Raw genomic sequence first — 13003 nt, 5'->3', positions numbered from 1 at the left:
GATAAATCAAGACCTGAAAATTTTCACGAAAATTTTGGCAAATCGCCTTAAACTAATTATACCCCAACTGGTGCATCCTGATAAGGTGGGATTCATCAAAGATAGGGAGGCCCCGGATAATATCAGAAAGGTGACGAATCTCATACAATGTTTAGATGGGACAAAAACGCCTTCTCTGCTCCTGTCGTATGCAGAGAAGGCGTTTTCGACAGAATTGATTATAAATATATGTTCACCACCCTTGGGAAGATGGGTTTTGATGGTACATTTATAAAAGCCTTACAGGCGATATACTCTTTCCCATTTGCCCAGGTAGCCTCAGAAGGATATAAATCCAAAAGTTTTCCAATCTTAAACGGCACGAGACAGGGTTGCCCTCTTTCACCACTACTATTCGCCCTATGTTTCTGTAGCAAATTCGGAGTATAAACTCTCGTTCTTTGCAGACGACATCCTATTAGCCGTCACCAAGCCGCTTATCTCACTCCCCAACCTCTACGGGATCTTAGACACATTTTCAGCTATATCTAAACTCTCAAAAATTATTAGAATCCAATTTCGATTTTAAATGGATGAAACACGCACTCAAATATCTGGGAATTCATCTACCACCTCAGACTCATCTATTATATAAATTCAACTATATTCCCCTTTTTAAACAGCTCAGACGAGACCTTAGGAAGTGGAAAAGTTACAACTTTTCCTGGTTAGGGAGACTTGCGGCTGTCAAAATGACTATTTTACCTAGTATTTTATCACTCCCTATAAAAATCAACAGACCTGATATAGAGAAACTGCAAACTGAACTTCTTTCCTTCATTAGAGGGAACAAATCTGCTAGAGTATGGAAATCTTTAATAAATAGACACAAATCACTAGGCGGGATTGGAGGTCCGGAATTACTAGACTACTATAAGGCTGCTAGAATAGCACAGGAATAAATGCTTTTAAAAAGGTCAACAGATGCATTGTGGCCCAGATTGGAGGCAGAGATGGGAGGCTGGGGTGAGCCAGATTAAATTTTTTGGGACAAGAAAACACAACAACCCACTTTATCCCCCCAACGCCCTACACTTTAGAGCTTACCCTACCATATATGGTCGAAAGTGATACTGGGCAGTGATTTAATGCCAAGATCCTCTCTATCCACCCCAATTCAATATATACTACCTGACGAGTTAAGACCACAGTTTAAGAAGTGGGAGAATAACGGACTATACCGAGTTGCAAACATATTAGCTAACGGGAAATTGCTCTCCTTCAGTCAATTGCAAGAGAAAATAGAACCAATACAAATACATTGGTATCTTTACCTCCAACTCAGCTCCTCAGTCAGATAATTTCTCAGACACCCAGAAGGGAACCCCTACTATCTTGGAACTACTTTGTAATAGCCCACATCATTCCAAACACACTATATCCAGATTATATTTGACAATTCAATCCGGACCACTTAAGACTAAGTCCTCAGTTATGACAGCCTGGGAAAGAGACTTAAACATGACTAAAGTCCTAGTGGACTGGGAACATCTGTTCCAGACCGCCGATAGAGGCCTTTTGAGTGCAGACTTAAAGGAAAACGTCATGAAAACACTCTTTAGATGGTACTTGACACTGGTTAGGACCGCACATATGTACACACAAGGCAGCAGACTATGCTATCGAGGGTGCGGAGAGGTGGGCACATATAGCCACCTGTGGTGAGACTGCGCTGAGGTCAATGCGATCTGGATGAGATTGGCTTCTTTTATGGGTCAACTAATAGGTGAAGAGATCAATTTCACTATACAACAAGCTCTCCTACATGACCAAAACACCACATGTAACAAACACCTAAACATCTTTTTCAGTATCTTATGTACGGTCACTAGAACATGTATTGCAAGACACTGGAAGAAAGGTGTCCCTACATGGACTGAGATAATTAACAAGATGCAATACACATACAATATGTACGAATTGGCATCTGAGGCTCCAAACAACAAAGACACATTTCATCAGATCTGGTTCTACTGGATAAATGGGGAGATCTCAGACCGAGACCCGCCCACTAAGAGTATCTTACCTTAATAAACATGCATTACACATTCAGAGTCCAAAGAATTACCATGATATACTACTTAAGTTGTTACTGGATATGTTGTCACCCTTAACCGTGTTATATCTCCCCCCACCCCTTATATAAATTTATGGTATAACTAGCCTTCCTTGCCTGGCATTACTTGAGGGGATAAGTTCTCCCCCTTTCCCTTATATGTATCTCAGAGGGAAGTCTGTGACACAATTTATTCTATGTTTTGCATCATAAGTGCGGAGAACTGAGGTTTAATCTTTGAGCTGTACAAGTTTGAAAATGTATTTGTTATGAAAATGTGTTTTATTTTCAATTTGTTTGAAAATGTAATATGCAAACTTTGATGTAAATGCACTTTATAATATTTGCAAACTTTAATAAAAAATATTTAAACATAAATATATAAACCATCTTAAAACTACACAAAAAAAATTGTAAATCTTACTTAATGTCAACTTGGGGAGATAAAAGTTGCAGGCGTGTATAAGAAAACATCCAGGCATAGCTAACCGCAGTAGGGCAGTATTTGGGAAGGTTTTCTTGTTTTAGGAAACTGGAGAGGCTTATAATCCATGGGTCTTGGCCTTGAGTGACATGAGCAAATATCCAGATATGCGATGGGCTGACCACATCAAAATTATGGCTGATTGGGGAAGAGCTCCATTCTGCTAGAGCCTGTAAATCTATTGAGCTTGGACAGTAAAGCAAAGTAGTCTGCATTGTCAGGCAGGGAAAGAAAATACACAGTTCAATCAAAACATAAAGGATATAACACACATGCATATTTCAATACAATGATAAAAAGATTAGTAACAATGTTAATTTCCTAAGATAAACAGAATTTTAGGAGAACAATTTAGTGTTGTATTTTTTTGTATAATGTGTGTGTCTCTGGATATATCTATCTTGAAATTTCCACTAGTCTTAGCTGATAAATGTATTTCTTTCTTGGCTGTGAGCGTCCACTACCTTACTCTTGGAAATTACTACACCTGACCAATAGGAGGAGTCAAGGACACCCCACACCAGAGTTTTAAGTATCCCTCTTACTTCCTTCTCTCTCCTATTAGTATGTATAGTTGAGACGAGAGACAGAAAGAAAAGGATAAATGGGGTAAAGAGGTACAACTAAAACTGCTGCTAATGCTAGAAAATGGGCGGGGTTATGGACTCACAACCAAGAAATAAATAAATGTATCTATATACACAATGGATCAGCACAAGCACTATTCCAATTATTCGTGATTTTAAAATCCTGGTGCAACACCTGTCCGACCCCCTTCCCTGGGTCTCAAGGTATTATTAAAAGAAACACAAAGGTGGCACTGTTGCTCACTTTAATAAAAGCTACAGCTGCCTGACTGAGTGCCACAATTGTGTTTCTTTGAATAAATACAATTATCATCAGGTAAGAATAAATTATGCTTTCTTTCAAATGGTTGTGAGAGTTCACAGCCTTACTCTTGGGAACCAATACCCAAGCTGAGAAGTCCACAAATAAAAGGATTGGAAAGAAAGAAGGCAGGTATCACCACATGCAAAACCTCTCCCCCAAAAGCAGCTTTGGCTGAGGCAAAGACATCAAAACGATAACATTTTGTGAAAGTATGTAAGGAGGACCAAGTTGTAGCCCTGCCGATCTGTTCTACAGAAGCTTCATTCTTAAAGGCCCAAGAGGCTGATGCAGAGCGGGAAGAATGAGCTAAAACCTTGAAGGTGGTTGCTGACCTGTCTCCAAGTAAGCTATACGAATGAGACTACGTAACCAAAATAACATGGAGACCGAGATACCTTTCTGTCCCTTTCGTTTCCCTGAGTACACAACAAAGAGACTAGAATATGGCCAACATTCCTTTGTCTCTTGTAGATAGAATTTCAAAGATCTTACGACATCTAAGTAATGGAGAAGCCTCTCTTTAAAAGACTTGGGATTAGGACATAGAGAAGGGACAACAATCTCCTGATTAATGTTGTCCGATTAAACTACTTTTGGTAGAAAACCAGATACTACGAGTAAAACTGCCTTATCCTGGTGAAAAAACAAGTAAGAAGAGTAGCACAACAAAAGTAAATTCTGAGACTCTTTTAGCTGAAGAGATGGCCAATAGGAAAAGGACATTTCAAGACAGGAGCACGAGTATGCAGGACCAAATGAAGATTCCAATGAGGTGATAAAGACCGGATAGATTGCCTAATTCTAATAAGTGCCTAAATAAAGGATCAGCAGAGCAGAGCTGATTTCCTATGTAACAACATCGAAACGGCAGAAACCTGCCCCTTGATGGAACTGGTAACTTATCAAGTCCTTCCTGAAGAAATTGTAGAATACGAGGGATCTGTACCGAACACCAGGAGTACCCCCTCACTAAACACCAGGAAAGATAATCCAGCCACACCTTGTGATAACCATCTTACAAGCCTGAATGAGAATCTCAATCACAGAGTCAGAGACTCCTCTGAGAAAGAATCAATCGTTTAATCTCCATGCAGTTAAGTTGAGAGTTTGAAGATTTTGATGGAAAAATAGGCCTTGTGACAACATGTCTGGCTGTTGTGGTAGACCCCATGGAAAAGTGCTGGACATCCTGACCAAGTCCACATACATAGTCCTGTGTGGCCACACAGGGGCTATGAGAAAGTTCTTTCCTGTTTTAACTGAGCTTTACCCTCGGTAGAAGAACGATTGAGAGAAAAATATAAACTAACTGATAATGCCAAGGAGCTATAAAAGCAATTACCAGCTCCGCCTGAGAATCTCCCGAGTTTGACCCGTAACGAGGAAGTTGGTGATTCAAACGGGAAGCTATTAAGTCTCTCTCTAGCTACCCCCAGAAATCCAACAATCTGTAGAAAATTTCCTAGTTGAGGGACCATTCCTTGAATGAAGAGCCTGGTGACTCAGAAAATCTGCTTGCCAATTCTCTACACCTCGAAAGTAAATCGTTGATATGTGACACTGAATCCTCTCCACCCAATTCAGAATATGAGATCCCTGTTACATCGCCAGGGGACCCTCGAGTGCCAATTGATGGTTTATATAAGCTACAGTCATGATGTCTGAATGAAAGGAACAGAAGCTAGTTGAGGCCAAGTCTGAATAGCTCGTAAAGGTACAGTATACTATAAGATAGTTTTTCCCTTAATGTGTTTCCAATTACTTTTTTTTACCATCTGCAGAGTATAAAATTAATGAGATTAGCTTTTTTTAGGCTTATTTGTGTATATGCATTAGCTGATTTTGTGTTTTGAAGCCACAACCTAATAAAATGGGTTGAGCTTGTAGGTATAATCAGATCTCATTATCACACTGTGTACATATACCTGCTTCAATACCTTATATTTGTCCGTAAACCAATCACCAATACTTGGAAAGAACAATGGAAAATTAACACTATATTATAATTACCTTATCTCTTCTATAATCCACTGGGAGTGTAATTTCTTCTACTGGCTGTGTTAACACAGCTTGGCCTTGAGGCCAAAAACTTTCAGGATGGGTAGGGATACCACAGGCTAAATCAACTATTTCAAATGCCAAAAAAAAAGGGTAATGGAAAGACTTGTAAACAATTTAATACACTCCAGCAGCTAAAGTGGATCATTGGGAACAAATTAAAGGGGAGATAATTTTTGAGTAAACTGTCCCTTTAAGATAGCTCTGAGTTCCAAAATATTGATGAGTAAATGGGACTCCTTGAACTTTCTAACCTTCCCAGACCGCAACCCAACCTGAAAGGCTTGCATCCATGGTAATTATCTGCAACACCAGCCTGAAAAAAAACAAACTATTCCTCTGGATAAGTGAGTTGGAGACGTCCAAGAAAGATAGCTTCTTACCCCAATTCAACTGAATGGTCTGAGACACGTGATGGACAAGTGATCTCCATTCCACAGGCTCAACATGCATAATTGAAGTAGACGAAGATGGAGTCTTGCAAACGGTATAGCGTCCAAGTAGATCTAGCACCTTCGAGGATCCAGGAGTTTCCTGATTAATATTCTTATTTGAAACAACCTTAGGAAGAAATCCAGGTTTGGTATGCAAAACCACCTTATCAGAATGAAATATAAGATAAGGCGAATCACATTGTAATGCTGAAAGCTCAGAAACTCTATGAGCAGAAGAAATAGCAACCAAAAACAAAACTTTCCAAGATAGCAATTTAATATCTATGGAATGCATGGGTTCAAACGGAACCCCTTGAAGAACTCTAAGAACTAAATTCAAACTCCAGGGAAGAGTAATTGGTCTAAATACAGGCTTAATTCTGGTTAGAGCCTGACAAAAAGACTGAACATCTGCCAAACGTTACGCTGCCTCTCCCAGTGTCCCTTTATATATTGCTTTCAGCCCAGTGCTGTGTTAATTAAAGAAATAAAACACAGGATTTTCAGTAATACCCTTTATGTACAGTTCTACTGCTTACCCCTTCCCTTGAAGGGGAAAAAATGTCAGCCAGTTCTGATATACCAAGTCTCCTCAGAATTAAAAGACTGAACATACCTCAATGCTGCTTGTAGCATGAAACCGTTCTCCACACTGAAGATCTCTCTTGTACTACCTTCAGAAGCTCTGTGGGAACCAACATGGATCTTAGTTACATCTGCTAAGATCATCAACCTCAGGGCAGAAATCTTCTTCCATATCTCCCTGAGGAAAATAGTATTAACCGGTACCATTTAAAATAAAAAAACTTCTTGATTGAAGAATCTTAAACTAACACCTCAACTTTACTTCTTCCTATTACTAACACAGGCAAAGAGAATGACTGGGGGTGGAGGGAAGGGAGGAGCTATATATACAGCTCTGCTGTGGTGCTCTTTGCCACTTCCTGTTAGCAGGAGGTTAATATCCCACAAGGATGAAATCTGTGGACTTGTTGTATCTTGTAGAAGAAAACAAACTCGAGTGCTGGGAATTAAATTCTTGGGTACGTTGATTTTCCATCCATGAGAGCGAAGAAACCACAGTAGTTTCTCCATGTAAAGACAAGCTAAACGTAAAGATGGTGCTTGAACCAAGATATTGTCCAAGTAAGGGGCCACTGACATCCCTTGTGCTTGATTACAGAAAAAAAGTGCTCTCAACACCTTGTTGAAAATACGAGGAGCAGTAGCTAGGCCAAAAGGTAGAGCTACAAACTGGAAATGTTTGTCCATGAAGGCAAACTGAAGCAATTTGTGATGGTCCGTATAGATGGGTATGTGTAGGTATGCATCCTTGAGGTCTATCAACATAAATTGACCTTGGATCTCCAGAGGGAGAATTGATAGGATTGTCTCAATCTTGAAGGAAAGGATCCTCAAGAACCTGTTTAAGATCTTGAAGTCTAAAATTGGTCTGAAAGTTCCCTCATTTTTGGAACTATTAACAGGTTGGAGTAAAATCCTGTCCCTTATTCTCTCACAGGTACCGGTACAATGACCCCCAAATCTTCTAGATCTTTCACACACTGAAGAAAGGCTGATATATTTCCCCGGCTTTCTTGAAACGTGGGAAAGTACAAGGACGTTATCTCTAACCTATCCTGTAAACCTGGGACACTATGACTAGTACCCTAAGGTTTGGAACCGAAAAAGGCTTAACCTGCCCCGTAGCGGAGGATCAGAAATTCGGGGCAGCACCATAATGCTGAATTGTTGTATGTGGAAGACTTCTTGGGATGTTTGGCCTTGTTCCAAGACAAGTTAGGCTTCCATGTAGGTCTGGAAGAGTCTGACTTCTGCTCATGAGAAAGGAACAAAATCTGTTACCAGGTTTCCCCGTAGGCCTAGTCTTCTTATCCTGGTGTGAGAAAGCTCCCTTTCCACCCGTGACTGTAGAAATAATGGAGTCCAATTCTGTACCAAATAGGTGTTTGCCCTTGAAGGGAAGCGTTAATAATCTTGACTTGGAGACCATGTCCACTGACCCAAGGTTTGAGCCAAAGAGCTAGCCTGGACAAAACGGCTAAGGCAGTGTTTTTTTTGCATTGAGACAAATCTGGATCACTACATCACAAATGAAAGCATTCACTCTCTTCTGGCATTGTATATGTTCCTGAATATCATCAGGGGGGTATTCTTTTGACTCACTCCAGAAAGCAACAGCACCTGCCACAGCCGTGCTACCAACTGGCTGGAACATTAAACCCCCTTGTAAGAAGGCCTTCCTGACAAAACCCTCCAGTTTCTGTTCATTATGTGTTTAAAGAAGCATCTGTCCTCCAGGGGAATGGTTGTTCTCATGGCTAGAGTGGAAATGGTTCTATCTACCTTAGGGATAGTTCCCTATACTTAAAGATTGACTGAAGGAAAAGGAAAAAGTTTCCTGAACACAGGGGAAGAAGTAAAAGGGATGCTAGGCTTGTCCCATTGGTTTGTAATGATATCTGAAACCAGTGTAGGGACTGGAAAAAGTATCTGGAGATTTGGCCTTAGGCTTAAAAATCATGCCCAACTTCTGGATGTTTTTTTTTTTCTCAGTTGGTTTAGACTCCTGTACGCCTAAAGTTTTCAAAACTTCCTTCAGTAAGGAATGCAGATGTTCCATCTTAAATTGAAAGGTGATCTCTTCAGATTTCTTATCTGAATCTGTATTTGACTCTATAGCTTGCTGAGCCGGGGAAATTCTCCTAGAAGAAGAGTCTGAATCCAAATGTTTAGACTTCTGTTTACTTGGAGGAAGGATCGCAGCCACAGCCTCAGATACTGCCAACTGTAATGGGTTCTTAAACCCAGGGGCAAAATCCGTCATCCCCCCTTAAGTAACATAAACAAGGTGTGCTGCAGTAGTGGAAGTGATAGGGGCCTGGGTGTGATTCTGTAGAACAGACACCAAGCAGGTGTTGCATAACTGTGCTGGCGGAAATACCGCCACCAGCTTACATATGAGGCATTTATTAGATGTAATAGTGATCTTTAGGGTATTCCCCTCAATGAAGCTGACATTGGTGGAGACTGGACTAGAGTTCTCCCTCTGTCCCCCAAGTAAACACACACAATGCAGGAATAAATAAAGAGAAAATAGATTCCCACAACTAGCAGACTGACTCCAACAGTGTTGTGGGGAGTTGTGCCGAGTAGGCCCACCCACTAACTAAGCTGTCCGAGCCTACAGCTCTAATCTGTCACTAGGCGATAGCGTGACTCGCACTGCATAAACTCCGGTATGGAGGTCTTACTCACCTTCTTTGTCTAGAGCCAATCAGAAGTCATCCTTGCTAAAGCCCAATTCATCACTGTAGGAGCACTGCCTTTCCAGTCCACAGCCAAAGCGCAAGAGCTGTGGGCGGAGATGTGCACCAAATCTGCTCTTCTGTGGAAGAAAACTCCATTAACCCTTCCCATGGCACAGGAGAGAGCATCCCCATATCTGAAGAAGTGCAGTGAGAGAGACAACTTCCATACCACTCCGGCAGTTCTTAAATAGCCAGCGCACCTATTCTGCGTGATTTTGCAAAATATGTCCCCCCTGTCACCCCTCCAGACCATCATCATCCAGGTAAGATACCTACTTCTGGAACAAAGGAATGCCTTAACTAGTGGCCCTGATAGGTAGGGGTCCCTGTAAATTTGCGCACAAACCTCTGCACGTTTGTGTAAAGAGACAGAAAGTGACCAGAAGCAAACCTTTGGAGTTTACTAAAGCTCCTTGATCCTGCAAATCCCCTATACTGGACTAACCAGAATGGGGAAGCTGTGCACCATATCCCGGTCCCCTTGTGTCACTGACAACTGGGGTAACTCCTGGGAATACTGGCACCTGCCAACTGGAGAAGGCTTGGGAACTTCCCAGCGACACCAGAAGTTTTAAGTATCCTCTCATATCCCTCTCTTCCGGGAACTCTCCATTGAGGAATAAAATAACATCTTCAAAGACACCTCTATCTTTGCCCTCTCATTGAAGAGGCAAAGAACTACTGGGAGAGAGAGGGAAGTAGGAGGGATACTTAAAACTCTGGTGTGGGGTGTCTTTGCCTCCTCTTGGTGGTCAGGTGAAATAATTCCCAAAAGTAAGGTTGTGGACTCTCACAACATTTTGAAAGAAATAAGGATTTCATATATTTAACACTAAACAATATTCTTGACCAGTAACATTTTACATAGTCTTTAGAACACCGTAACTATATATGCCTCTTATGTGGCATTTATAAGGGGGGATTGTACACTACGTGTCCTATGTCTTGAAAGGGGCTGTGAACAGTAGAAGGTTATATTTATTTTTTTAAAGTCCTATTGGTGCAGTGGTTTTCTTGTTTATTGCTTATTTCAATGCTGAATAGAAGAAATAAAAAATGCTTCTAGTAACTTATTACTGCTTCAGGACATTTCTACATATGCTATTAAGAGGTAATAATTTTTACAAGAAGCATTTTAATATATTGCAAAAATGCTTCTATTCAAAATGTGAATGCACTTATGCACATTTAAATTCTAATTATTTTAAAAAGTTAAAATTAAATTGACTATTTATGAAGCTTAAGCATTAAAAAGTGTCCCTTAGTGTTTATCATATCAGAATCTCCTGGCCAAGATAATGCAGCTTTCTTTTGTTAATTGAACTTTCATGCAGTATCTTGGTGGGTGAAATACAGAATTCCCATTAAAGGGGCATGAAACCCCATTTTTTTTTCTTTCATGATGGACAGAACAAACAATTAAAAAAAATCCTATTTACTTCTATTATCAAATGTGCTTTGTTCTCATGGTATTCTTTGTTGAGGAGCATACTTGGGTAGGTAGCGTGCCTGTGTTTGAAGCACTATAGGGCAGCACCTACCTAACTGATTTTCAACAAAGGATACAAAGAGAAAGAAGTACATTTATTAATAGAAATACATTAGAAAGCTTCTAAAATGTTACACTATCTGAATCACAAAAGAAAAACATTAGGTTTGATTACCCTTTAAGCAAGTACTGAAACCAGGACTTTCTCTGACTTCTCAGGGAGAATTTAAACTTTGGGATTAACCATAACTTTTGTTAACATGGAAAAAATGGAGAGACAGACTTTTTTTCTATCAAAGCAAAAAAAAAAGATCACAGAAATTTCATATAGAGCCCACCCCCGCAAAAATTTGGTATTTGGTACTCATCATAACAAACATCAACAGAATATTTACCTGATCTGCTCCTGTGAGATGAATAAAGCTTTCAAGAATGGATGGGCTTAGCCTATCCATAACATCTATAGCCAGTTCTTCATCACCCTTGAGAGAAAAAAAACTACATTAGTGAGATAGACAAACAAGAAATCAGCCAGATAAATTTAAGAATTACACATGGCGTTTGGTTGCTACCTTGGAAACTTCCAGAACTGTAAGCAAAGCCCGTATTTCTCGAAGAACATTTACAGCTAACCTTCTGGTTGCTGGCCGGGTGCTACAGAGAATGACCAGTGCAAAACCTTCTACCACATGAAACACGCTTGAGAAAGGACTTCTTTCAAGAGGGAGCGTATGTACTGATCCATTAGCCACACCTCTCTAGAAGCAAGAGAGAAAACAATCATAAAGCTTTCTGAACCCATGCATTTTATTATCAGAACAATTAACGGCACTGGCCAATTTCTTTAACTTAGATGTTTAAAATATTAGGCCCTGAACTTCATCATTGGCAAAAATAAATTCAAAGCTACTGTTATTGGTTATTTGTGTTTCTATAAGAGAGATAATTGTATACAATATTCATTTTAATGTAGTCAGTGTAAGCTGGATATGTCCATTCTATTTGTAGTCACCTGTGAGAGAAGGATTGGCATACAAGTTTTTATAAATAAATTGAGAAAGAAGAGATGCAATGTAGATAGATACACAGGGGTGGAAAATATCTCTACAGTTTACCAGTGTGTGTGTGTCCAGTGGCTAGAAAAGCTTATTTCGGGTGTTTTATAAACTTTAACAGAAAGGATATTTTATATTAAATAAACCAGTTGTTCAGTGCATATAAATGTTAAGCGGAGAATACATTATAAAACAAAACAAAAAAACAGAATTTATGCTTACCTGATAAATTACTTTCTCCAACGGTGTGTCCGGTCCACGGCGTCATCCATTACTTGTGGGAAATGTTCTCCCCCACAGGGAAAGGCAAGGAGAGCACACAGCAAGAGCTGTCCATATAGCTCCCCCTCTGGCTCCGCCCCCCAGTCATTCGACCGACGGTTAGGAGAAAAAGGAGAAACTATAGGGTGCCGTGGTGACTGTAGTGTATAAAGAAACATTTTTTCAACCTGATTAAAAAAACCAGGGCGGGCCGTGGACCGGACACACCGTTGGAGAAAGTAATTTATCAGGTAAGCATAAATTCTGTTTTCTCCAACATTGGTGTGTCCGGTCCACGGCGTCATCCATTACTTGTGGGAACCAATACCAAAGCTTTAGGACACGGATGAAGGGAGGGAGCAAATCAGGTTACCTAAACAGAAGGCACCACAGCTTGCAAAACCTTTCTCCCAAAAACAGCCTCCGAAGAAGCAAAAATATCAAATTTGTAGAATTTGGCAAAAGTGTGCAGAGAAGACCAAGTCGCTGCCTTACATATCTGGTCAACAGAAGCCTCGTTCTTATAGGCCCATGTGGAAGCCACAGCCCTAGTAGAGTGAGCTGTGATACGGTCAGGAGGCTGCCGTCCGGCAGTCTCATAAGCCAAGCGGATAATGCTTTTCAGCCAGAAAGAGAGAGAGGTAGCAGTAGCTTTTTGACCTCTCCTCTTACCAGAGTAAACGACAAACAAGGATGAGGTTTGTCTAAAATCTTTTGTTGCTTCTAAATAGAACTTTAAAGCACGAACAACATCTAAATTGTGTAATAAACGTTCCTTCTTTGAAACTGGATTCGGACACAAAGAAGGAACAACTATTTCCTGGTTGATGTTCTCGTTGGAAACAACTTTTGGAAGAAAACCAGGCTTAGTACGCAAAACAACCTTATCTGAATGGAACACTAG

General features: G+C 40.3%; 1 protein-coding gene across 5 annotated transcripts in view; it reads right to left on the bottom strand.

Annotated features, from left to right (window-relative positions):
• FRYL (FRY like transcription coactivator) overlaps positions 1 to 13003 on the bottom strand; it is a 916813-nt gene that overhangs the window by 241809 nt on the left and 662001 nt on the right. For all 5 annotated transcript variants that reach the window (XM_053703981.1, XM_053703978.1, XM_053703979.1 and 2 more), the window contains 3 exons: positions 11356 to 11541; positions 11179 to 11265; positions 2520 to 2788 (listed from right to left, as the gene is read on the bottom strand). In XM_053703981.1, the coding sequence (XP_053559956.1) occupies positions 2520 to 2788; positions 11179 to 11265; positions 11356 to 11541 (542 nt within the window). The remainder of the gene's footprint in view (positions 1 to 2519; positions 2789 to 11178; positions 11266 to 11355; positions 11542 to 13003) is intronic.

The sequence above is a fragment of the Bombina bombina genome, chromosome 2 (assembly GCF_027579735.1).
Source record: "Bombina bombina isolate aBomBom1 chromosome 2, aBomBom1.pri, whole genome shotgun sequence".
In the NCBI taxonomy this organism is placed as follows: Eukaryota; Metazoa; Chordata; class Amphibia; order Anura; family Bombinatoridae; genus Bombina; species Bombina bombina.
Note: the sequence above shows the minus strand (reverse complement) of the source record. Positions and strands in the feature narration are given on the sequence as shown.